Source organism: Myxocyprinus asiaticus, chromosome 9 (genome assembly GCF_019703515.2).
Source record: "Myxocyprinus asiaticus isolate MX2 ecotype Aquarium Trade chromosome 9, UBuf_Myxa_2, whole genome shotgun sequence".
Taxonomy (NCBI): domain Eukaryota; kingdom Metazoa; phylum Chordata; class Actinopteri; order Cypriniformes; family Catostomidae; genus Myxocyprinus; species Myxocyprinus asiaticus.
The window spans coordinates 15458720-15485711 of record NC_059352.1 but is presented as its reverse complement, the minus strand read 5'-3'; the positions used below and the strand labels follow the sequence as shown (position 1 = coordinate 15485711).

The 26992-nt window shown below is 36.8% G+C and overlaps 2 protein-coding genes and 1 pseudogene across 2 annotated transcripts; 1 reads left to right on the top strand and 2 right to left on the bottom strand.

Moving 5' to 3' along the window:
* Positions 1–26992, top strand: part of LOC127446102 (sodium- and chloride-dependent GABA transporter 2-like) — a 498776-nt pseudogene that overhangs the window by 116095 nt on the left and 355689 nt on the right.
* LOC127446085 (myosin heavy chain, fast skeletal muscle-like) lies at positions 1127–14811 on the bottom strand. Its single transcript, XM_051706732.1, has 41 exons — positions 14796–14811; positions 14506–14566; positions 12502–12714; positions 12269–12412; positions 11978–12134; positions 11883–11910; positions 11639–11744; positions 10840–10932; positions 10684–10747; positions 10501–10599; positions 9693–9796; positions 9339–9477; positions 9104–9222; positions 8794–8943; positions 8543–8713; positions 8139–8445; positions 7947–8023; positions 7767–7854; positions 7505–7622; positions 7101–7224; positions 6886–7022; positions 6515–6770; positions 6197–6439; positions 5939–6115; positions 5658–5803; positions 5478–5568; positions 5008–5397; positions 4779–4905; positions 4548–4666; positions 4268–4464; positions 4003–4186; positions 3707–3872; positions 3462–3586; positions 3076–3384; positions 2800–3003; positions 2566–2691; positions 2219–2389; positions 1998–2102; positions 1825–1920; positions 1487–1618; positions 1127–1336 (listed from the first exon to the last, which is right to left on the bottom strand). Exons 3-41 carry the CDS (start codon positions 12703–12705, stop codon positions 1316–1318), a joined length of 5814 nt encoding a protein of 1937 aa, XP_051562692.1. The 5' UTR covers positions 12706–12714; positions 14506–14566; positions 14796–14811; the 3' UTR covers positions 1127–1315.
* Positions 17731–24234, bottom strand: arpc4 (actin related protein 2/3 complex, subunit 4). Its single transcript, XM_051706777.1, has 6 exons — positions 24186–24234; positions 23065–23183; positions 19996–20107; positions 19602–19697; positions 19236–19406; positions 17731–19142 (listed from the first exon to the last, which is right to left on the bottom strand). Exons 1-6 carry the CDS (start codon positions 24186–24188, stop codon positions 19137–19139), a joined length of 507 nt encoding a protein of 168 aa, XP_051562737.1. The 5' UTR covers positions 24189–24234; the 3' UTR covers positions 17731–19136.

Here is a 26992-nt window from a genome sequence, read left to right as displayed (position 1 = left end):
GGCTGACCCTGCACTCTGACCCCAGCTTAGCTGGGATATGTGAAAAAAAGAATTTCACTGTATATGTGCAAATGTATAATGTGTGATAAATAAATATAATTATAAAAAATTATAATTATAAAAGATAAACTTGTAAGATACTTGTAATATGTATCATTATGCTTACTAGTTTCAGTACCAGAAGAACCATCCTACAAGGCAAAGGTTGTTTGAAAACATTTTATTTTTGTAATTCGTTTGGTGCCACTAGTAGCACAGAAATTACATACTTCACCTTTAAATTTGAATCTTTTTTGCATACAAAGCTATTGCATGGCTTCAGAAAGCTTGAACTACTTTTGTGGTGCTTTTTTGGTCCTTTTTGGAGGTTGACAGTCCCTAGTCAGTGTCTACTATCACTCTATGGTAAACAGCACCTTGGACATTCTGCTAAATATATCCTTTTGTGTTCCATGAAAGAAAGAAAACCATATTGGTTATGAACAACACGAAGGTGAGTAAATAAAAATAGTAGATTAATTTTCATTTTTGGTTGAACTTTACATTAAAGCAGCTTGTCTTTACCAAACAGTAGGGGCTTTAGACTGAGTGTCTTCATCTCATGGACTCTGCCTAGAACCAGTGACATTTTCTTAACATGACCCAGCTAAAAATAAAAACGACTTTATTATCCTGCTGACGTTTGGAAAACAGAATAATATAACAACACTCACTGAGCCTGAAAAACATATGCATTTCTCTTCACGAGTATTCCTTCAATGCGTGGAAGATGCATATTTCGAGGAAATCCCGAGTCTACAGAGGTATGCAAATCCGGTGATCCGGTAACTTTATGAATGTATCTCGACTCGTGAAATCCCGGTTTGATGTGCTCATGTTAGAGCCGTTATTAAAATGAACATACAGCAGAAGTGCAATAACACTGAGGATGTAAACGTGGAAGAAAACCATAATCACCATGAAGTAGGAGCGCTAACACACACAGCTCTTCTGTTGAGAGTCGCGCTGATGGAGCAGAGATTGATGTATAATATTTACTTTTTAATGAACATGTTAGCAAAATTACTTTGGATGTGTGCAATTTCTTCCTGAGTCAAAATGCATGAAATTTTGCATGAACTTGTATTTTATGTATTTCATGTACACACATTGCAGCATGTTCTAATATAACAGATACACAAAACACACAGACATATCAGATCATATGCGTTTTTTATTAGTTACTAGACAAATCTAGTGGGCATTTTTATAAGAATCTCATTTTCTTATAAAAAGTTCTTGAGTTCTTGTTTCTGTACACTGTCTTTCTCATTGTTCATTCTTCAGCCTCTTTTCCCTGTAAACAAATACAATTTAAAATCAAGCACATAGGCTAAATGTAATGAAATAAGTATTAGGCCCTTTCATATTGTGGACTTGGTGTACAATACTTATGCACATATAATGTAGCTTTGTACATGTGACTTTATTTACTAGCTATGATTACCTTTCCAAATTCACGGCTTTTAACTCTCAGCTTGTTGACCTGGGATTCAGCAATGTCAGCTCTCTCCTGAGCCTCCTCTAGCTCATGCTGCACCTTCCTGTACCTGGACAGGTGAGTGTTGGCCATTTCCTCCTGTGAATGGAATAACACCCGGTAAAGGTTCATAATATCCAAAGTAGGCCTACTCTGTTTTAAACTAATTTACTATAACCAATTTATAGACTGATATTTTTGAAGCATTTCTAGTGTACTGTATGTGTAATGGATATATTTGTCTATATAGGAAGCAAGTATCTGTAGTTCACAGGCTATAAAACAGACACTCTAAAATCACTCACAGACTCTTCACTCTGTCTCTTGTAGGACTTGACTTTCAGTTGAAGTTTGTCCACAAGGTCTTGCAGTCTGAAAATATTCTTCTTATCTTCTTCAGTCTGTGTCAGAAAAAATATTAAAATGTGTCTCAATTCAACTGTTTTCTAACCATATGTATATTTGTTAGATAAATTACCTGATAAGTGAGTTCCTTCACTCTTCTTTCATATTTGCGAACACCTTTCACGGCATCAGCACCACGTCTCTGTTCTGCTTCAACTTCGCTTTCCAGCTCACGAACCTGAAACACAGGAAACAATAATAGACATTATGCCTGACCTTATTCTAGAGTTAAAATAAATAAATTAAGACTGATGAACGTGGTGTTTGGCATAGCACACATCTATAGAAACATACCCTGGCCTCCAGTTTCTGGAGCTGCTTCTTTCCCCCCTTCATGGCCAGATTTTCAGCCTCATCCAGACGGTGCTGCATGTCTTTAACTGTAACCTCCAGGTTCTTCTTCATCCTCTCAAGATGAGCACTTGTGTCCTGTTCTTTCTTGAGCTCCTCTGCCATCATGGCAGCCTGGAATCATTTTTATTAATTTTTCATTTTTATTGATCAAGAAGGATAACATGCAGAATGCAGCTTCAACAATATCTAGGTATGTGCAGCTTATCCTTAGACTTATCCTTCAAATAATGTTGCAAATAGAACTCAATCGATGAACATGAATTCAGTTAGTGTAGCTTTTAACTTACATCAGTAATTGCTTTCTTGGCCTTCTCCTCAGCATTCCGTGCTTCCTGGACTATATCATCCATCTCACCCTGAATCTGAATAAGATCTGCTTCAAGCTTCTTCTTGGTGTTGATAAGACTAGTATTCTGAAGAAATTTTTAAATAATTTTATGGATGGATCATTTATTTTAAGTTATTTCCATATGTTGTTTAATAACTAGAGTTGATGCTTTATAACAAATCATTCCTCTTACTTGAGAGTGTAAGAGCGTCACTCGTTCACTGGCATCTACTAGTTCCTGCTCGGCCACTTTGCGGCCTCTCTCTGTTTGCTCCAAAGCAACTCTCAGCTCTTCAATTTCTGCCAGCATCAGGTTGTTCCTGCGTTCCACCATGGCGACCTGTTCTTTCATGTCCTCCTGACTTCGTAAAGCCTCATCAAGATGTAGTTGAGCATCCTGAAGCAATTAAGAGGCAATTAGATCTTTCAGTTAGTCAGACAAAGATACAGCCTCTATAATAGAACAAACCTTAAGATGTCCCTGGACATTCCTGAGCTGTTTCTGAGCTTCAGCAGCCTGGCGATTTGCATGGCTCAGCTGAACTTCCATCTCATTGAGGTCTCCTTCCATCTTCTTCTTGATTCTCAGAGCATCATTTCTGCTTCTGATTTCAGCATCCAGAGTGGTCTGCATGGATTCAATCACTCTCTGGCTGTTTCGCTTGATCTGTTCAATCTCCTCATCCTTCTCAGCCAATTTCCGATCTATCTCTCCCTTCACTTGGGTCAGCTCCAGCTGTACACGAAGAATCTTGGATTCTTCATGCTCCAGGGTTGCCTAAAAATAAGGATGGTTTCAAAGATTGTGTTTGCTGGAACATTGAAAATAATAGGCATTTAAAAAAGTTAGCATACCTCAGCTTCTTCAAGAGCAGTCTGGATTTCAGATTTTTCAGACTCAGCTGTTTTCTTCCCTTTTTCCAGCTCATGAATAGTCTTTCCAGTCTCACCAAGCTGCTCAGTTAAATCTGAGATCTCCTCTGTATACATGAAAGGACACAACAGATTTAACATATTCATCTTCAAATAATTTTATAGAGAAAGTCTAACAAGGAAAAGAGCCGGTAACTGACAATTCTGCAGTAAACTACTTTACATACGCTGAAGGTTTTTGTTTTCCCTCTTCAGAGTCTCCAGCTGGTCCAAAGCCTCCTCATAAGAATTTTTCATTTTGAAAATTTCTGTGCTAAGAGAGCGAGCCTCTTTCTGGGCTCCTTCCAGTTCTGCCTGGCTTTCTTCATACTTCTGCTTCCATTCTGCCAAGACCTTTACAACATAAAAATCAAAGATTAAACTGGAGAACCTAATTCCATCAAATCGTATAGCAAGCCTCCTGTTGTGAGGTGCATCAAAACAAATGTGTTTGAAATATCTTGCACAAAATGAGTTACTTTACCTTATCAAAGTTCCTTTGCTTCTTGTCAAGGTTGGCAGCCAGTGCATTAGCTCTCTCCACATCAATCATAAGATCCTCAACCTCACCTTGCAGTCTCTGCTTGGTCTTTTCCAAGGAGCCACATTTAGCGTTCACAGCCTCAATGGACTCCTCGGCTTCCTGCAGACGCTGAGCAAGCTTTCTCCTAAGAGCAACAACAAAATGTTACTCACTGATACCACTTCATTTCTTGTTGCTAGAACATTAAATAGGTGATTTTATTTACTTTGCTTCCTCAAGTTCTTCAGTACGCTGAATGGCATCAGTCTCATATTTGGTTCTCCACTGAGCTACCTCACTGTTGGCTTTAGACATGCCACGCTGGAGCTCAGTTTTGGCCTCCTGTTCCTCCTCGAACTGCTCTCTGAGCAGGTCACAGTCATGGCGGGAAGATTGAACAGCATGGGCCAGGGCATTTTTGGCCTTTTAAACAATAAATGTTCTAGAGTTATTCAAATAAACTTCATTAGGTTAAGTTCCTAAGTTCATTCAGACAGACTTATCACCTTGACTTCCTCCTCAATCTGCCTCTTCAGCTCTTCAATCTGCTGAGTGTAAGCCTGTTTGCTTCGAGTAAGCTGAGAAACTAAAGCTTCTTTTTCTTCTAGTTGACGTCCCATTTCACCTAAAATGGATTATAGTCAATAACTGCAGGCTTTGCAGCTGTGCTATATTTTGTTATAACCATTGTCATTCCCATTGCACATGGTTATCTTTTGTGTTACCAAACTATTTACCATTTTCAGTCTGGAGTCTTGCTTTTTGGGCGCCAAAGTCATTCACCTGGCGTAGATGTTCATCATTCTTCGTCTTTAATTCATTCACCTGATCCTCCAGTGAACGACACATCTTTTCAAGGTTTGCCTGCCAAACACACAAGAATATTAAATGTTTTAATGGAGTAGTGTTTACACCAATACAATACTGTATAATGTTTCATAAATAATAAGGTAATCAATAACTTGCCTTTGATTTGGCAACAGACTCCATATTGCTAGACAGGTCATCAGTTTCCATTTTAAGCTCACTCTTCTCTTTTTCCAGCTTCTGTTTTACACGTTGGAGGTTATCAATCTGCTCTCCCAGCTCAGCCACACTGTCGGCCTGCTTCTTGCGAAGAGTTGCGGCTGTGGCTTCATGCTGCAAGGTGGACTCCTCAAGATCACGCCGCAGTTTCTGTAACTCTGCCTCACGTTTCTTGTTCATCTCAATCTGGGCAGTGGTGGCACCACCTGCTTCTTCAAGCCTCTCACTGATCTCCTCAAGTTCCCTAGAGAGATCAGACCTCTGCTTTTCAACCTTAGCACGGGCAGCACGTTCTGCCTCAATTTCCTCCTCCAGCTCTTCAATACGAGCCTGTGGTAGCATAAGAACTATGATAAGTTACAGTTATTTACAAGGGGCAACAACAAAATCACAACAGCACTTTGAGTGACCTGAAGTTCTTTAATCTTCTTCTGAAGCTGTGTACCAAGAGATTGCTCATCCTCAATCTTGCTCAGAAGTTGACTTGTCTCAAAGTCTTTCCTGTTTGAAAATACAATGGTTTTATTAAGATTATTTCTAATTATTTTGAAAGAGAGTGTTCATCATAATGTTATGTATTGGTCCCTCACTTCTTCAGCCTTTCTTCTATTTGTTGCTTGTCATTCTCTAGGTCCATTATGGATTCCTGAGCTAGTTTGAGGTCACCCTCAAGCTTTCTCTTGGCTCTCTCCAGGTCCATGCGGAGTTTCTTCTCCAGCTCCAGAGATCCCTCTAGCTGTTTTTGAGGAATGTAAAGGATATAAGTGAGCATTATTTGTTCTAAATACTACTTTCATGGTTGACCTTCTGCAAGAAATTTGCTAGTAACTACTTGATAGACTATTACTAATTTGTTGCTGTTCAAACTCACATCATCCACTTGCTGCTCAAGCTTTGCTTTGGCTTTAGTTAGAGTATTGACTTTGTCTTCCTCTGCCTGGAGATCATCAAGAGTCTGTTGATGTGCCTCTTGGAGGGCTTTCTTCTCCTTAGTCAGCTTGATAATAAGTTCATCTTGAGATGCCATTTCCTCAATAAGATTTTTAACCTAGGAGACAGGTATGTTAGAATGACTGCAACCTTTGCTAAAATATCAAGATCACCAATGCCTTATTCACAAGATATTAACCTTATTCTCAGTGGCATGTTTCTCCTTCTCCACTTTGGCCAAGGTGAGCTCTAAATCATCAATGTCTTTCTTCAGCTCAGAGCACTCATCCTCGAGTTTTCTCTTCTTCGCTGTCAGTTCAGCATTGATTTCCTCTTCATCCTCCAGTCTCTCACTTGTCTCTTTAAGTTTTGCCTCAAGCTGAATCTTGTTTTTGATAAGACCCTCACATCTTTCCTCAGCATCAGATAGATTCTCACATTCCTACAATGGAATCATATATATGATAAGGTCTAGTTACCACAGTAATAGTAATGGGATGAAGTAGCAAAAACTCACAGATGCCACTTGTAACTGCAGGTCATTTTTCTCCTGTAGCAGAGAAACCATTTTCTCTTCCAGCTCCTTCTTCTTGGCAAGTGCCTTTGCCAAATCCCCCTTCATTTTTTCAAAGTTCTCTTTCATGGCTGCCATTTCCTTCTCAGTCTCTGCACTCTTCAACAGAGGCTTGATCTTAAAATACAGCTTCATCCATGGCCAGTGTTTCACATTCATGAATGAGCGGATGTTGTACTGGATGGAATAGATGGACTCTCTGTTTTTAAAACAAATAGAAAATGTCTGAACCAGTGTATGAATAAGTTGAGCAAAGGAATCTACTGAATAATTCCAGCAGTGTTGGATGATGACACTAGCTTTAAACACAATACCTTCTCTCCATCATTTTGACAAACTCTCTCCTCATAAGGAAGCCCTTGCACAAGGCCTGAGTCATGGTCACAAGAATTGCAAGTTTTTCATCTCGCATCTCCTCAAGAAAACCCAAAAGGCCAGCTTTGAAAAACACCTGAAATTTGGTTTTGACATTGTTAATAGCAGTGGTATTTGTCAAAAGTCATTTATTTGGTCTTGTGTCCTTCCTAACCTTGGTGTGTCCAAACTTGTACTGGGTGTGATCCACATCAATGGAGGTAAGAAGTTTCTCTGAAGCCTTCTTGTTGTCAATGAACTGACCCTCAGGGATGACACTAGCATTTAGTACCTTGTATCTGAAAGAGAAGACATTTTAGCGATAAGTCAAAGTGAATTTGATCATTTTAGCCTGTTTCTGAAACATATTGGGTACATACAATGATTGTTCAGTTTGAAAGTGATTGAACCAAAAGATTTTTAAGAGTTTAAATTCTTCAGTGAGAAAAGTATATTTCAAAATGAAGGTACTAAGAGACAAGAAGCCTAATGGGGTATACAGTATATTTTAGTTTGCTAAAGACTATATTTAAATATTCTTTAACACATAGAGAAATTATACATAATGTACATAATTACCTCTGCTTAAAGTCACCATAGAGGATTCTGCTTGGGAAACCCTTTCTGCAGATTCTGATTCCCTCCAGTACACCATTACACCTCAACTGGTGGATGACCAGAAAGTTCTCCATAAGACCTAAAAACAGTTTCAAACAGTCAATGAAAACTAGTATTGTACAGTATTTAGACAAGTTTCTCATGTTGTTTTAACATTGGATCACCCCTCTAAAATATCTTATAGTTGTTCAGAGGAAGGAGCTTTGAATAAAAAATAAGTGACCTGGAGTCTTTGACTCATTTGGAATCAAGCAACGCACAAAATGGGGATGAGTGCTTCTCAGATTAGTCATCAACTTGCCCAAGTTCTCCTGTTGGTTAAAGTATAAATAAAGAAGTCATCAGCTAGTACGCTCTTGTTTTGTATAAAATATTAAAGAGCAAAATGGGATCATAATGTTACCCGGAACATAGCAGACACAGTCTGGAAGGAGCCACCCTTCTTTTTGCCACCTTTTTTGCCACCACCTCCACCATCGGCTGTTGGTAAATCATAATAATAAGGTAACCTTTGGTAAACAATATATTCTACAGAAATCTAATAGAAATGTAACCTAAGATTTCAATCAGAAATATGTGTATTTGTTTTGCAGACCTTCAGTGGACGCATGAGAAATATATAGGTGAGCCAAGAGTTTAACTGAAGACTTTTGGTACAACTGAACCACAGAGTCATTTAGAGGGTCCTTGTTCTTATCCAGCCAGCCTGAAATATTGTAATCCACAGTCCCAGCATAGTGCACCAAGGAGAAGTGGGCCTCAGCCTTGCCTTTGGCAGGTTTGGGTTTCTGGAAAGATGCAGTTTTGCCAAGATGCTGATCATACAGCTTGTTCTTGAAGGTAGTGTCTGTTGCCTTGGGGAACATACACTCTTCCTCAAGGATGGAGAAAATGCCCATTGGCTACAAGATAGAAAACAGTTTTGGGATATTGTAAGACAAGGAATTTAAATGGAGCAGGCATGTTAAAATTAAAAACACAGAGAGTGAGATTCGTTACCTTCTCAATAAGCTCAATGCAGGCAGCCAAGTCCATACCAAAGTCAATGAACTCCCACTGAATGCCCTCTTTCTTGTATTCCTCTTGTTCCAGCACAAACATGTGGTGGTTGAAAAACTGTTGCAGTTTCTCATTTGTGAAATTAATGCACAGCTGCTCCAGGCTGTTGTACTACAGTGAACATGAAGACATTCAGTCCATAAAGTTGCATATACTGTACTCAAAGGCATACTGTCATCTTCTATACTTACATCAAAGATTTCAAACCCAGCAATGTCAAGCACTCCAATGAAGAACTGTCTTGGCTGTTTGGTGTCCAACATCTCATTGATTCGGACAACCATCCACAAAAACATCTTCTCATAGATTGACTTGGACAGAGCCATGGCTGAATTATACACCTAGTTTATAAAATAAAAAAAAATCATTACATGTCATTAACAACAGCCTACCAAAGCAAGTGAATATACAGTACCATTTCATAAAAAATAAAAAATAAACATTTTCACAATATTTTATTGTGAATATTTAATGGTTCAGTTTACATAAAGGTTAGCATACCTGAGGAACAGTTTGTCCCTTGGTCACATATTCATTCCCAACCTTCACTCTTGGGAAACACAAAGCTTTCAGCATGTCAGCAGAATTTAGTCCAATGAGGTAAGCAATTTTATCAGCCACTGAAAAAATAAATAAATAAAAGACTCAATGTATCTATATTGTAACCATGTATCCATGTTACTCTCTGAGTCATACTGCACTATATTAGCTGAGCTTGAATGGAAGTCACACAAACCCTCAGTGCCATCAGGCTCAGCCTGCTCCTCCCTCTGCTTCTGCTTAAACTTCATGTTTCCATGATGCATCACAGCTCCTGTCAGCTTGTAGATGCCTATTTTTTCCTCCGCATTGAAGCCCAAAATGTCAATGGCTGTCTTTAAATCAAAAACAATCAAGTGTTTCTTGTCATAGACAATATAAATTAATTTGTTAATTTAGTAGACTCAATTATGAATTGATAAGTTGGGTATAAAATACTACATGTCAGATATGTTTATGATATTGGACATAACAACATAAAAGTCTTTTTGACAATTTTTGTAAATTAAAAGGCAAAATGACAATGCTTAAACATTTGATTTCCACTTACATCAGTTGCAATGAACTCTTCCACATCATTGATGCTCTTGACTGTAATCTCACCATGACTGATCATGGGATAATCGTATGGGTTGGTGGTGATCAAAAGAGCCTCTGTAGGAAGATGGAATGCATTTTAACTAACTAAATTAATAACAAATGTAAGGGACACATTTTTATATAATATACACTCACTGAGCACTTTATAAGGAACAACTGTACACCTACATATTCATGCGATTATCTAATCAGACAATTGTGTGACAGCAGTGCAATACATAAAATCATCCAGATACAGGTCAGGAGCTTCATTTAATGTCCACATCAACCATCAGAATGGGGAAAAAAATTGTATCTCATTTATATCAACCGTGGCATGATTGCTGGTGTGCAGACGGGCTGATTTGAGTATTTTTGTAACAGCTGATCTCCTGGGATTTTCACGCACAACAGTCTCTAGAGTTTACTCAGAATGGTGCTAAAAATAAAAAAAACATCCTGTGAGTGGCAGTTCTGTGGATGGAAATGCCTTGTTGATGAGAGAGGTCAACAGAGCATGGCCAGACTGGTTCGAGCTGACAGAAAGGCTACGGTAACTCAGATAAACACTCTGTACAATTATAGTGTGCAGAATAGCATCTCAGAATGCACAACAAGTCGAACCTTGAGGCGGATAGGCTACAACAGCAGAAGACCATGTCGGGCACTTTATTAGGACCATAGTGTTCCTAATAAAGTGCTCAGTGAGTGTAGTTTACCAGAATGTCAGATAATAAATAATCTATAATACTAAAATATAATGCTGATAAGTTTTATACCCAGCAGTTCTGGCTTATGTCCAGTGCAGAGCTGGTAGAAGATGTGGTAGCTCCTCTCAGCAGACAGCTGGAAAGTTACCCTGGATTTTTCCAAGAGATCTATGGAACAATCACATGGTTATCATAAGGATCAAATGAGTGTCTGTATCAATCAGTTGACATTTGAAAGAAAGAAGGACTCACAAGTTTCAATATCAGCTGAGGCCAACTTTCCAGTGGATGCAAAATGGATTCGGATGAATTTACCCTATAGGGATTGACCAGAGATTTATTAGATAATTATTTGACATTACAGAATCAGCTCACAAAGTATAACATGCCATTTGGCTTAGTACTCACAAAACGAGAGGAGTTATCATTCCTCACAGTCTTGGCATTTCCATAGGCTTCCAGCAAGGGGTTGGCTGCAATGATTTGATCCTCCAGCGAACCCTAATGTGTAGAGAATATGTTTTAATGCAACAGTCAAGTAAGATCTCTACTTCCCCCATGACAAGAACATTTTTTTATGTCTATACCTTGCAAAATACACTCACTGAGCAGTTTATTATGAACACCTGTACACCTACTTATTCATGTGATTATCTAATCAGCCAATCGTGTGGCAGCAGTGCAATGCATAGAATCATGCAAATACTGGTCAGGAGCTTCAGTTAATATTCACATCAACCAACAGAATGGGGAAAAAATGTGATCTCAGTGATTTCGAATATGGCATTGAGCGGCAGTTTTGCGGAAAAAAAACGCCTTGTTGATGAGAGAGGTCAACAGAGAATGGCCAGATGGATTCGAGCTGACAGAAAGGCTATGGTAACTCAGATAAACACTCTGTACAATTGTAGTGAGCAGAATAGCATCTCACAATGCGCAACACATCGAACTTTGAGGTGAATGGGCTACAATAGCAGAAGACCACATCGAGAACTTTATTAGGACCATAGTGTTCCTAATAAAGTCCTCAGTGAGTGTATAAATTTGATTGTTTTCCTGACAATATCAAGTAAGCAATCAATGCAATCAATTTCATTAAACACATATTTATTACATTTATGTTTAAAACATTATTGTAAAAATAAAAAAAAAAAGCAATTAACACAACCTAAATATCATATATTATAAAAAATTGAATTGCAAATACCTGCATTTTTCCAGGCTCTGTCTTCTTCTGTCCAGATACAGCGATTGTCGCAAAATACTGGATGACACGTTTGGTGTTTACAGTCTTTCCTGCTCCAGATTCTCCACTGAAAATATAATATAATATAATATAATATAATATAATATAATATAATATAATATAATATAATATAATATAATATGCACCAGACTTTCATTGTTTTGTCAAGAAATAATGCAATGCAATGAGCGAGAGAAATACTTACGTAATCAGGATAGACTGATTCTCACGATCTACAAGAGAGTAGAAAGACATTATTATTTTTATAATCTTTCAAAATCTTAAACATTTTTTTCATACCAGTGAGCATGAACTGATAGGCATTGTCCGAGATGGAGAAGATGTGAGGTGGGGCTTCAATCCTTTTTTTGCCCCTATAGGCTGACACAACTGCAGCATCGTACACCGGGAGCCACTTATATGGGTTCACAGTGACACAGAAGAGCCCAGAGTAGGTCTGAAAGAGAGCATTGTTTTTTACATTACTCTTTAGTGGCATAACTTTGTCATAAACAGTTCATTGATGTTTAGTTAAAATAAAATCAGTATAATGTGTTTGACATAGGTTATTGTTATATATTTTTCACTTACGTATATCATCCATGCTGCATAACGCTCTTTGAGGTTGTACAGAACAGCAGGTTCACTGAGGTGGGTCATCATGGCCATGTCCTCAATCTTATCAAACTTAGGGGGATTCATTGGGTGAATCTCATCTTCTTTCACTGTGATGGTCTAGAGGGAAAGTCATTTAAAAGTTTTAAATGAAGCAATTCTGATCTCAAACTTACTTGGCAATTTTTATCTGATTATTTTGTACCCACTTTGCCACACAGAGTTTGCACGGTGGCTTTGCCACCTTCCCGACTCTTGAGAATGCCTTTGAGGTACATTTCCTTGGGTTCGGTTACAAAGTATGCAGTTTTAGCATCAAAAGGCATATTTTGTGCCTCCAGCCTCTCCTTCTCTGGCTTGCGGAGGTAAATGGCAGCCGGGCCAAAACACTCCATCACTGGGTCCTTACTCATGGTGGCACTCTTCCAGAAAAACACCCAATACTATTTATAACTATCTGTAGACATCTCATCAACAGACATTGTTAATGTGTGACACTGACCTCTCATAATGTGCTAGAATAAAGTGTGAGATAACCCTGTACTTACTCTACTTGTTTGAAAATCGTACCCAATGTTAAACTTTCTAAATTATGGAGTAACTTTATTCAATGTTGTAGTACTCGAGACCGGGCTCGGTCCAAGACCATATTTTCATGGTCTTGGTTTTGCCATGGACTCGTGAGCATTTAGATTCGGTCTTGACTCGGACTTGAACAAGTGTGGACTCGGACTTAACCCTGAGACCAGTCGAGTCCCTTTACAAAAAAATATACAGTGGAAGCTTCGACTTATCTGACAAACATTTTTTGACTGACAATATCAGCGATTATGACGTGTCTTCCGTATGTAATGAGTACTTTTCAAGTTTAAACAAAATTGTAAGGAGTAAAAAATAAAAAATTTTCAGTATTCAGTTTAAATTGCACTCGAGTAAAGTACAAATCCCCCAAAATAATACTTAAATGCTTACTTGATTTTATAATGGAATATAGTAGTGCAATTGAGTAAATTGTTAACAAATTGAATGTAAAGGTTTATATTCACTTTCTGCGAGAACATTGTCATATTAAATACATAATTGTCAGGTTTTTAGGGCCATTTTAGTTATGGTACAGTAATACTGTATTTTGTAAAATAGAAATGTTTACTTGACTTGAATGAAATATAGTGGTATGCAGAACCTGGTTGTTTGTATTGCCATGATTAGCCACATAGCCACTTTGAATCTTTAATTCGGGTTTTTCACTGACATATTGTTAACACTGACATATCTTAATTGTAATTCAACTGTGTTTACTTATCCTTGGATGTGGCATTTATTAAATTTTTATTCCTGACTGGTGAGTTTCACCAACATAAGCTTAAGCAAATAATATATGAGGTATATTTGAGCCTATATGAGTCAATAGTTGTTTAAATTTTAACTATACATTTAACAAATTCATTAAGAGTCTTGTCTCGGTGGGCCTGGGTAGCTCAGTGGTAAAGACACTGGCTACCACCCCTGGAGTTCGCTAGTTCGCTGAGTGACTCCAGCCAGGTCTCCTAAGCAACCAAATTGGCCCGGTTGCTAGGGAGGGTAGACGGGGTAACCTCCTCGTGATCGCTATAATGTGGTTCGTTCTCGGTGGGGCGCGTGGTGAGTTGAGCGCGGATACCGTGGTGGATGGTTTGAAGCCACCACACGCGCTATGTATCCGTGTCAACGTGCTCAACAAGCCATGTGATAAGATGCACGGGTTGACGATCTCAGACGTGGAGGCAACTGGGATTCGTCCTCCACCACCCGGATTGAGGCTAATCACTACACGACCACGAGGACTTAAAAGCACATTGGGAATTGGGCATTCCAAACTGGAAGAAAAGGGGAACACGCCCCCCCCCCCACCGCCCAAAAAAATAATGTCTCAGACTTCGCCGTTTCTAGTCTTGGTATCAACTCTGGCTCAACCTTCTTTTGCCCTCGCTCTTGATTCGAACTCGACCTACTCTGATCTCGGACTGGACTTAGACTCGGATGAGCTGGTCTCACTACAACCCTGACTTTATTGACTAAACACTTTCTTTTTTCTTTTTTTTTTTTTTTTTTTTTTTTTTTACAAAACAGAATGTGTTTAAATTGGGCATTATTTTTTACAAGTATATGAGGAATGTCAGTTTGTAAAATTGTTTAGTAAATAAATTTTTTGTCAAAGATGCACCCATGTTTACCTTTGTCTTACACTGACTTTAGGGAACTGGTGTTGATGTTCTAATTCGCCACCTCTGTATACTGTTTACAAAAACAAGGCATTAGATTTCAACTGAAACTTTCAAACTAACCCCAAAAATAAAATTAAGTACATCAAGTAAAAGTAATATCTTAAAGTTCAAGCATAGTTTTCATTGAGAAGCACAACGTTATAATAAGTAAACAAAAATTCTACAGAGAGTACAACAGAAAGAGGGAAAAGAAAAACGTGCATAGAACTGGCTTTTTGGGTTGAAGTTCAGACACTCACCTTATCTGGGTAGTTGTGAGCCTTGGGAGGTTCTAAGCCAGTTTCTTATATAGGGGTGGAAGCGCCCTGTCAGCATCTCATTTTGTGGCTTCAAAAAATGTTTGTCCACTGACATCTGTCCTTTTAAGCAACATCACTGTATTATTTTTATCTCTTGATATATTGAAGACACTTCCAAAGGAGTCTCAATACAGCATAGAGAAGAGCTTTTCTGGCTCATTTTCACAATTTAAATGTATTTTGTGACTAAATAAAATATATATTATCATGAAATGATTATTAACTGTTATAAATTACCTGTCCTTGTTTACTAGAGTTTTGGGTTGGCATAGAAATTATATCGGCAATTTCATTATTATGGGTAAAAATTAATCCAGGTACAGAAATGAATTCTAATAATACTGCATAATGATCCAACAAGGGTTATAAATAGTTTATTACAAACTCAGTAAATACTAAAATGTGGAGCAAATTAGTAACCCCAAAGTTATGATCAGTACCCCAAGTAGTTGTAAACCCACGTTTTGAATGTCTTCTGGTAATTTAAAGGATTGGTTGTGGAAAGGAAAGCAAATGTCACTGGTAAAAAGTTGCAGGAGCTCTACAAGTTTGTCAAGTTATTAAGAAATTAGACTGGTATACATTTATCCCTCCAGCTTCAAGCAACAAGGGGGGATGCCAAAAGATCATGCCTTTCCTAAGAACAGCTGAGGCTCCCCAGATTCTCCTAGGGATGCAGCAAAGTCCAAGGTGGTGACAAAGTCCTTGATGTCAACAGTCCAACTTGAGTCATTGTGTACTTATAGCCAAGTCTTTTCACACCAAGAGTGCTAAGAAAATGTGGAAATGGGAACCTTAATTCACTTTTAAAATTGTTATACAAATCATTGTTCATTTATTTATGTACTTTATAAAAGTGTGTGTAAATGCTGCAGTAAAAAAGGCTGTTACCTGTTACCTGGTAGTTACATTATCATACACAGTTAAAAAATATAGTCCATTATATTTAAAAAGACCATACATGTTACTGTAAAATATTGTAAAAAGAAAAAAATGTTTTTAGATGTAAACAAATATGAATTATCAGTATTAACCGTGGGTTTTTTTATTATTATTATTATTATTTTATGTTGAACAAGTCAAAACATGTACAATCAGGGCATTCCTAAAAGACCCTGTATGACCAATCACATCTGATTATATTTCAATGCAATATTGTTTTCAAATTTTTTATAGAAGTTATGGACATTGGGGTGTTTTATGTTACATTTTATTTGATATGGTTTATGTTTATAGCATTAGTTAAGTGACGTGCATTACGCTGATGATGTTTTCTGTTTGTGACACTGTGCAGTGTGTATTTATGTTAACTGGCCATTGATCCTGGAAGTCACATGGAAGTGGCCTTCTGTTTCACCACTTGTCTTGTTGTGGTGGTTAACAATACATGTAAAAGTGCAAAGCAGATTTTATTCAGTTCCTATAAAATATACAGGTGCCAAAATGAAAGCCTGTAATGCCTGAATTGCCTGGAAAAAGAAATTCTAATAAAAAGTTATGAACAAACACTACACTACTTAGTAGAGATGCTTCCAGATCAGAAGATAAACAGTTCTTTAATGACCTGTTTACTGTGATACTCCTTCCTCTGTTTGGCAGTAACATGAGATTTGATTTAAAGTAGACTTTGTAAGCCATAAGGTCAGTCTTTCCACTGGAAAGGCGATCCCATACTGGCAAAGAGCAGAAAGCTTTAAAAATTGTTGAGGGAGTTACTGTTGAGATATAATGGGCTCCACTGAATACAAATGTGAAACTTGATAGCCCACCCATAACAGTACATTCTTATTTGGACAAAATACAAATATAGCCACAAGTGATGTCTTAACCTTTCAAATGGCAGCATGCTCAGGGGGTTCATTGTGTCTTGAAGTTCCTGCATTAAATTACAAAATAAAACCTAAGTGTTTCGGTGTCTGTCAAGACCCTGCAAATGTGGAGTGTTGAAGACTATTGGATGTAAGTATCATTGGTTACTTGGATGAGAGTCATATTATAGTTTCAAAAGGTTGATATGATGTGATTTCTTATTTTAGCCGTTTGAGTAATCAGTCTGGTGCAACTTCACCTACAGACAAGGTACATAGAGAAGACAAAGTAAAATTGAAGAGGATAAATCCAGCAACACTTGTAGAATGGAGAAATAAAAATAAAAAAAACCTTTGTAATCCCTGATGAAGGCTTGTGTGCTAAAACGTGTGTTTTTTGTCTAATAAATGTATCCCTTCTAAAAGTGTTCCTGGATTTATCCTCTTTTATTTTAGCCATTTGAAACATAATATAATTGCAAAAGACAGATGAGAATTTGCTGTATTTTGGGTATTCAATATGTGAGAATGATGACTCATGTACTTTTACAGAGCATAGACCTAAAGCATCTTTAGCTCTTAAAAAATTGGTAAATAACAATATATTATAAAGAGAAAAGCAGATTTTTAGTTGCAGAATGTTAGTGTATCAAGTTAATATCATTTAATAATATAAACGGTAATGAACCGTAAAATATACAGGCATCAAAATTACATCCCATAAAGCCTTAAACATGGTCACTGTATTTTTTTACAGTAAATGTTTGGCAACCACAGCTGCTGGTAATTTACTGTAACTTTACAGAATTTCTTTTTTTTTTTTTTACAGTGATACTGTACATAAGTACATTCTAATGTAAATTTGGAACATTTAATGTATATAAAGTAAATTCTACATTTGTAAATTAGCGAAAGGGTTTAAAAACAATTTAACCAGGGGAGGGTTAAAATAACCAACTCTGCTCTTTACCTCTGCATCTAATGATATAATATATATTATAGATATCCCATTGCTTAATTTCCTATCCCATGGTATGTGATGAGGCAGAAACCTTCAATTTCTGACAATTACTTTTCTCTTTTGCCTTTATTTATTAGTCAATTTTCCATGTAATTTTTCTTCAATCTATTTCTTACATCTTGAAATATGACATTAACACATATGATGGGACACATTTTCTTTGTTGCTGTAATCACAACAAAAGGCATTTCTCCTGAACTAATCAAGGATGGAATTTTTTTTAATATATATTTCCTTACAGCAGTTAACCTCCCTGACGTGTAGAACAAACACTATTTGCATCACTTGTAAAGGCCAGACATCTGAATTAGAGCACGGTCCCACCTCTGAACTTTCAAAAAAAAATCAATACAATGGTAAATATGGAAAATTGGCATATTGAGTAGTTTGAACCTTATAGACTATAAATACATTGGTCTTCTCAGGCTGTACAAATATGTGACAGCAACTGAATTTACTACAAAACATAAGTGTTTGCACCAGGGCGAGCAATGCCCCACTAGCACCCCCTTAGACCCGGCCATGGTTTGAAACAAGAGCTGTCACTTCCACAGTACACAACAGATTACAAGCAATAAAGGGATTTATTTAGCATCGCCATTGTCATTGTCATCAATATTTTGCAATTGCTGATATGGTTTGTAAGATCTGTGTGCACCAGCGTGAGGGTTTATTTATATCAAAACTTAACATGAAAATGGTCATTTGAACACAGTATACATATTTATAAAAAAAACACTGACAAAAACCATTTAAATTATTGGTTCAACATTTTTCCTTTGTGCTCATGAGCATTGACTGTTTTATATATATATATATATATATATATATATATATATATATATAGACACGCCCTGATTTTAAGGTTTGTTAGAGGTAAAATGAGTCTATGCATTTTTAATATGTACATATTTATCAATATTCATGAGCACAAGGGAAAGCTGAGGCCTATTCAGAATATTGCAACGTTGTGAGCACTTTACTATCACTAAATAATAATGAGGGATCTAAGATAAGATAACAAGAGGGACAGAATACAATAATGGAATTTTAGAGTGCAGTGGAACAAAATATTTTAAAAAGAAAATTAGGTCATTAGCAAAAGGGCATTAACAAATGTTTAAAAAAAAAAAAAAGAGCAGAGAGACAGGGAAAAAACAAAACAAAATTAAACAAAAAAGTAATACAATTTAGAGCAGAACAGCAAAAGGAGTACCATGCCTGTCTTTGAAACCCATAACTCCACTCTTGAGTTACAATACTGCAATACTCTGAATTCATTCCTGTGACAGAGGGCACATCCTCTGGATCCAACTGTTGCCCCTTTTAATGGTGCTCCAGGTTCATTGTCAATTACACTTTAACTCCTACTGAACCCAAAACTCCATCCACTTTTCTGATGACCAAAGTAACAGGGGTATTGCATCCAGCAGAGGGTGTGCTGTTCATTTCCTAAAACTGTTGAGCACCAAAAGAATATAGCATAAGATGATAGCAATATTCTCATCCCATAAAATCTAGTATATTTCTATAAAATCAAAAGAGACTCACATTTTTGAGGAACTCCTCTGCAACTATGCGGGCTCTTGCATTGACTGACAGCTTCATTTCACTGATTTCCTTATCAATCTCCTCCATAAAATGGATGACAAAGTCCACTAACTTATGCTTGTACATCTGTTCTGTGTGGAAGTTAGTAATGAGGAAACTTATGTCATATCCCTGAGAAAAAAAAGGAAAAAAAAAAAAAGAAAAAAAAAAGAGGACAGAGAAAAGGGTTATTCACTGCTAAAATATAATATTTTAGTACCTATATTTTAAAAAAGGTTTTTGGCAAAACAACAATGTAAAAAGGCAATATTGCACAGCCAGCAAAAAGCTTTACATCACAGAAATATTTGTTTTGCTCTCCCTCACCTCCACAGGTTTTCTCCGCAGAATAAAGAAGTTCTCAGCTCTCATCATCATAAAGCGCATGAACTTATGGCACAGGATCTTTTCAATCTCATCAGCCTTTAAAGGACCAATTGAGGTGAATCATCCAATCACAGTTTTTAAAAAAATTAAAAACAAACACTAAAATGAATTCTGGATTTGATTCATAGGTTGTTCTATTTGAACAATTGCACATCTCACATACTTTTTATTCATGTATTGTTTTATTGTTTTACTAATCACCATTACAATCCTTCTCTTTTATTATTAGTAGTATTTGAAATATTTCCAATATGAAATACTGAAGACCCATAACACCTCAGGAAGGTTAAAAAGAGTGAATTTGGGATACAATAACCTGTTCAAGTGTGTTTACCTGTTTCACAGCAATGCTGACTCGCACAGAGTTGATGGAACCTTCTATTAGAACCTTCTCTTTATCATTCCTACTGATCACAACAGGCTGAAGTAACAACTCCTTACTGCTCCTGGAGAGAAAGACACACATATACTTGTGTAAGTATAAGACACAAAGGAGACACACTGTGTTCAAAACAAAAGACTATCATACTGCCTGCAATGCTGAGTAATTGGTCAACTAGATGCTATTTGTTATATAGGGAGGCCAAGTATACAATACAGTATACTACAATAACGGTTTCAAACTATGGCATGTTGAATCACTGTCACATGAGCTACAGTCTACCTCATTCCCACAGACATAAGGTTTTAGTTCACTGCACATTACAATTTTAAATAACTGACCCACCATTTGTCTTTGACACTCAAACATATTTATCCTGACAATGTTCCAAATCGCACATATAGCAAGACAACTCCCATAACAACTATGATGTGCCATTTTAAACACCTTGAAATAATCACCATCAGACAACCAGTGAGGTCCATCAGATGAGTGACAAAACTTAAAGGGATAGTTCATCCAAAAATGAAAATTCTCTCATCATTTACTCACCCTCATTGTATCCAAGATGTGTATGACTTACATTCTTCTGCTGACCACGAAGATTACTAGAAGAATATCTCAGCCCTGTAGGTCCATACAATGCAAGTGAATGGGTATCAAAATTTTGATGCTCCAAAAATCATTTAAAGGCAGCATAAAAGTAATCCATACAACTCGAGTGGTTAAATCTATACCTTCAGAAGTGATATGATAGGTGTGGGTGAGAAACAGATCAATAATTAAGTCCTTTTTCACTAAAAGTTCTCCTCCCTGCCCAGTAGGTGGCGATATGCACAAAGAATGTGAATCGCCAAAAACAAAAGAAGAAGAATGTGAAAGTGGAGATTTATAGTGAAAAAGGTCTTAAATATTGATCTGTTTCTCACCCACACCTATCATATCGCTTCTGAAGACATGGATTTAACCACTGGAGTCTTTTTATGAGGGAAAATTTTATGCTGCCTTTATGTGCTTTTTGGAGTAAACAGGGTCTAAAACATTTAAGCTCAAAATGCACATAAAGGCAGCATACAATTAATTAATACGACTACAGTGTTTAAATCTATATCTTCACAAGCTATATGATAGGTGTGGGTGACAAACAGATCCATATTTAAGTCTTAACCTATCATATCGCTTCTGAAGACATGGATTTAACCACTGGAGTCATATGGATTACTTTTATGCTGCCTTTATTTGCTTTTTTTAAGCTTCAATGTTTTGGACCCTGTTGACTTGCATTTTTATGGATCTACAGAACAGAGATATTCTTTTAAAAACCTTTGTTTGCGTTCAGCAGAAGAAAGTCATACACATTAAGTCATACAGGTTAAGTAAATGATCAGTGAATTTTCATTCTTGTGTGAACTATTACCTTTAATATAAAATAAAGGCCAGATGCTTAAGACTGGCTTATGGACAACATTGTACTGTGGGCCAAGCAACTAAGTTTGGATGTATGGACAGTGTCAAGGCAGACAACATAGTTAATTTGACACATATAAAAAAAACAACACAGTGAGGAATGAAAGAAAGATCTGTTCACTGTTTGTCTAGGTCACATCTAATTTTTGTCTCCTGGTTTATTTATAATTAATTAGTAACACATGTAAAAACTCTCTGAATTCAAATTCACAATCCAGAAATAATAATAGCCACAATATGTAGAAGACTTTGACTTTTTGAGACGTGGGTATGATACCCAGTAATAGATTGATTGCATTAAGATTGAAATCGCAATATGGCCTTGCGCGAATACTTAAAGGAATGTTCTGGGTTCAATACAAGTTAAGCTAAATCGACAGCATTTGTGGCATAATGTTGATTACCACAAAATTTAATTAATTTTCTTTAAAAAAAAAAAAGCAAAAATTGAGGTTACAGTGAGGTCCTTACAATGGAAGTGAATGGGGACAATAAAAGTGAACATGGCCAATTGTTGGAGGGTTTAAACACAGATATGTGAAGCTTATAATTTTATAAAAGCACTTTCATTAATTCTTCTGTAAAAAAATTGTGTATTATTTGAGCTGTAAAGTTGTTTAAATTGTCTTTTTTTTTTTACAGTCATTTTAGGGTTTGTTGACATTACATCATCATGGTAACGAAGTTGTAAAATTGGCTATAACTTTACACAGAAAAGGTTTATAAGTGATTGTATCACCCTAAAATCATGTTTACACACATACCATTCATGTCTTGTGGTTATACTTTTGAAAAAGTGAGTATTTTAATGTAAAAAAAAATTGGCCCCCATTCACTTCAATTGTAAGTGCCTCACTGTAACCACGATTTTTGCTTTTTTTTTTAAAGACAAGGAGGAATGAGTCAAAATAAATTTTTGTGGTAATCAATATTATGCCACAAATGCTTTCGATTAAGCTTAACTTGTATTGAGTTTTAAAATTATAGTCTGCATTCAATGCTTCAGTCAGCACTGTATGAGCAAGCAGCGCTCTCTAGCGGTCTGGATGCCATTATATATGATCTATTATACCACTATAATACAGAAATTCAAAGGGGGTGTCTTCTTCCATGTGGTTGACATTTCCGTGTAATTGCCCAACATATGCATAGTATGAATTTGTAAGGTTTTATTTCTGTTGTAATGTTGTTATTTCTGTCCAATCCATGTTCAGTGGAAATTATTTATTGTTAGAACAGTAAAAAAGCTTTTGTACCTCTTTGTATATTTTTAAAGCATAATTCCAAAGTACAATTTTATGACAAAATCCGCCTAGTTTTTTGTTAAAATCTATATCAATGTATCTGTATCTATCATTTAGGTAGCATGCACATACCAAAAATGCATTCAATGCACAGTAAGCTATAGTACATAGTAAATTCCTGTCAAATGTACTGTAGTATATGGTTTATGCTAGTTTGCTATTTCAAACACAGCTATTGCCAAAGAGCTCATATTGCAAACATACATACTACAACTGACAAAATGTCAAGACACATTTCACATACACTTACCGGACTTCTACCTCAGGTTTGTTGTGTCGTTCAACCACCTGTGAGGAGAAGTTCTCCAGACAGAGAGCTGCCTGCAGTGTAGCACGCACTGCATTCAGGTACGGACGCAGAGTCGCTGTCTGCCGATTCAAATAAACAATCTAAATCAGTACTCGGCATAATAAACCACTTCTGCAATCTCACAGACAGCATGCAGATGGCAGATGGCAAATGGCTCACAACTTTCATCCATTTTTTCCCCTCATACAGGTCTGAACCTGCAGGGGGAATTCTTGAGATAATGTACTCCTCCACAAACACTCCAACGAAAAAAAATATGCTGTGCACACTATTAAGTTGTTCAGTAAACCTACAAACACCATAAATGTCTTTGTAGAAAACAGAGTTATCGTGGAATTTGTGCAGTTTGAAGTTTGTCATTTTCACTTCCTGAACTTAAATGCAGGAAATAGAGAAGGCGCAAACCCTTGAAAACCTCATATATAACATGTATTATTAAAACACTTGAACTTAACGTATCGTTATGATGACTTTCTCCAATTCAGAAATAACTACATAAAATACGAAACTAGAACTAAAACAGACAGCTGTCTGTTCTCATTGATATTTCTAAGAAAAGTTAATAGTGCCACACTGCAAATGTTGCAACTAGGGTGAGCACCTATCTGTACAGTCAGTTGAAAAAGTAAAAATCACAGGAGCCAGAATGGCCCAAAGAACTAACAGGATGCCATACTGCTGTTTTACCGAAGAGTGAAATGTAGGCTAAAGCATTAACAGAGTCCATTGTTATACTTGACAAGAAAGGGCTGCCTATCAATTCCTTGCTCGCCATCGGTTTGTACGAACGGAGGTCAATTTGACTTGGCTTGCAAACGAATCTCATATAAAAATCGCAGGCCGTGTCTCTAAACACCAAAAGCTAACGCGAAAGGGAAATATGGGTGGGGATGTTAGCTAGTGGTTTAGCACTATGCGCCGATTTAACAACTTCATATAAGTGCAGAAACACACATTCAGGACTCAGACAATTGTATGACAACGGTAATTTCATTCACGTAACAAAAATGGTGCAAATTGTCTTAATATGTCTGTTATGATGTATTGAAAGACAGTCCTACCATTTCTGTGTACCCTTTGAAGCAGAAGACGGAAGTGCTACAAACACCGGGCGACTTCCGCGTGCACTCATCGGCAGGTACCACTTGTTACAATGGGGGTGAAGACTATGGGATGCTGACGGTTTTAATGCAACATTTTTGTTCGTTTTGTTTCCGTTGCTACTTCTATTTGGGAAAATCTGTGATATTGAAAAACAGCTCGTTTGACATCTAGTGGGTGAATGATGCTCCATTGATTGAGATAAAGGCCTTAAAGGAATATTTCGTGTTCAACACAGTTTAAAAGTGCACTAAGTAAATTGTTCCTCATTAAAAAAGTTTAACTCCTAAAAATGTGAATTGCAATTTGGCAATATATGTAGGAAATACATATATGTGACCACTCACATTAAAATGAAGACATATCAGTAACCTTACAAAAGCAGTTTTATTCTACATGAAGACACATTTTTTTCACATGGGCGCTGCCAGTGGTGTAGTAGTGTCTGAAGAGGTGGACATACTGTGAATTTATGAAGGACACTATATTGTGTACTATAATGTGCTTTTCTGTGTATAGTGAAATTGTTTTGTTTCTTTGAAATATACATTTAAATGATTTGATATCATGAGAAAAAGGCACCACCATCAGCAGTAAAAGGCACACACAAAAAATACATTTGATATAATTACGAGACACAGTTGTCCAGCATCTGCAAAGAGCATCAAAAACTAGCATGGGTGCAATAACATGCTGTATTTTCACAGAGTTTAATTGCATAGGTTAAATTTAAACATATACACTGGCGGCCAAAAGTTTGGAATAATGGACAGATTTGGCTGTTAAAAGGAAATTGGTACTTTAATTCACCAAAGTGGCATTCAGCTGATCACAAAGTATAGTCAGGACTTTACTGATGTAAAAAACAGCACCATCACTATTTGGAAAAAAAGTCATTTTTGATCAAATCTAGACAGGCCCCATTTCCAGAGACATTACTCCAACACCTTATCCTTAAGTAATCATGCTAAATTGCTAATTTAGAAAATCACTTGCCATTATATCAAACACAGTTGAAAGCTATTTGGTTTGTTAAATGAAGCTTAACATTGTCTTTGTGTTTGTTTTTGAGTTGCCACAGTATGCAATTAGACTGGCGTGTCTTAAGGTCAATATTAGATCAAATTTAGCAAAAAAAGAAACAGCTTTCTCTAGAAACTCATCAGTCAATCATTGTTTTGAGGAATGAAGGATATACAATGCTTGAAATTGCCAAAAAACTGAAGATTTCATACAAAGGTGTACACTACAGTCTTCAAATGACAACTGGCTCTAACAAGGACAGAAAGAGATGTGGAAAGCCAGATGTACAACTAAACAAGAGGATAAGTACATCAGAGTCTCTAGTTTGAGAAATAGACGCCTCACATGTCCTCAGCTGACAGCTTCATTGAATTCTACCTGCTCAACACCAGTTTCATGTACAACAGTAAAGAGAAGACTCAGGGGTGCAGGCATTATGGAAGAATTGCAAAGAAAAAGACACTTTTGAAACAGAAAAAGAAAAGGTTAGAATGGGCAAAGAAACACAGACACTGGACAACAGATAATTGGAAAAGAGTGTTATGGATCTTAACAAGCGCTATTGAGCTTTTGTGGGATCAGCTAGACCGTAAGGTGCGTGAGAATTACCCGACAAGACAGCCCTTTCTATGACAAGTGCTACAGGAAGTGTGGGGTGAAATGTCACCTGAGGATCTGGACAAACTATTCCAAGGATCTACAAAGCTGCCATTGCTGCATGTGGAGGATTTTTTGATGAGAACTCTTTGAAGTAGATTAAGACGTTCTGAAATAATAAAAAAAAATTGTAATAGTAATTTTTCTATAATATATAATAGTAATTATTTTCTCCCCAATTTCTCATGCCCAATTCCCAATGTGTGCTAAGTACTTGTGGTGGCGTAGTGACTCGCCTCAATCCGGGTGGTGGAGGACAAATCTCAGTTGCCTCCGTGTCTGAGACTATCAATCCAAGCATCTTAACACGTGGCCTGTTGAGCACGTTACTGCAGAGACCTAGTGCGTGTGGAGACTCACACTATTCTCCGCGGCATCCACGCACAACTCACCATGTTAAGATGCTTGGATTGATAGTCTCAGACACGGAGGCAACTGAGATTTGTCCTCCACCACCCGGATTGAGGCGAGTCACTACGCCACCACAAGTACTTAGCACGCATTGGGAATTGGGCATGCGAAATTGCGGAGAAAATAATTACTATTATATATTATAGAAAAATTACTATTACAATTTTTTATTTTTATTTCAGAACGTCTTAATCTACTTCAAAGAGTTCTCATCAAAAAATCCTCCACGTGCAGCAATGGCAGCTTTGTAGATATATATATTGCTTAACTGCTTAATTACCAAAAATGTATAGGGTCATTAAAGACCCAACATATGTTACAGTGTCATTTTTTTTATGGTTCCATAAATCATATTTTTATGATTATTTTATATCTATATAAGTTTAATATCACAGGATATAAATTTTTTTGTTTATTACAAAACAAATGAGTACTATATTCATACAAATGACAACTATATCACGTCGATTTTCTGTGTGACAATGGTGAATTATCAGTAATTCATATGTGTATACAAAACAGATTATACGTGCTATTTCTTACTCAAGGTGGTGCTGATGTGTGAGTGATTGAATTGATTTACATTTGATGAAGCAACTTGGAAGTAAACTATAGCAAGTAACCCGTGAACATCTATTGTTCTATAGATCTACTCAAAAAGTGCCATGTGTACCTT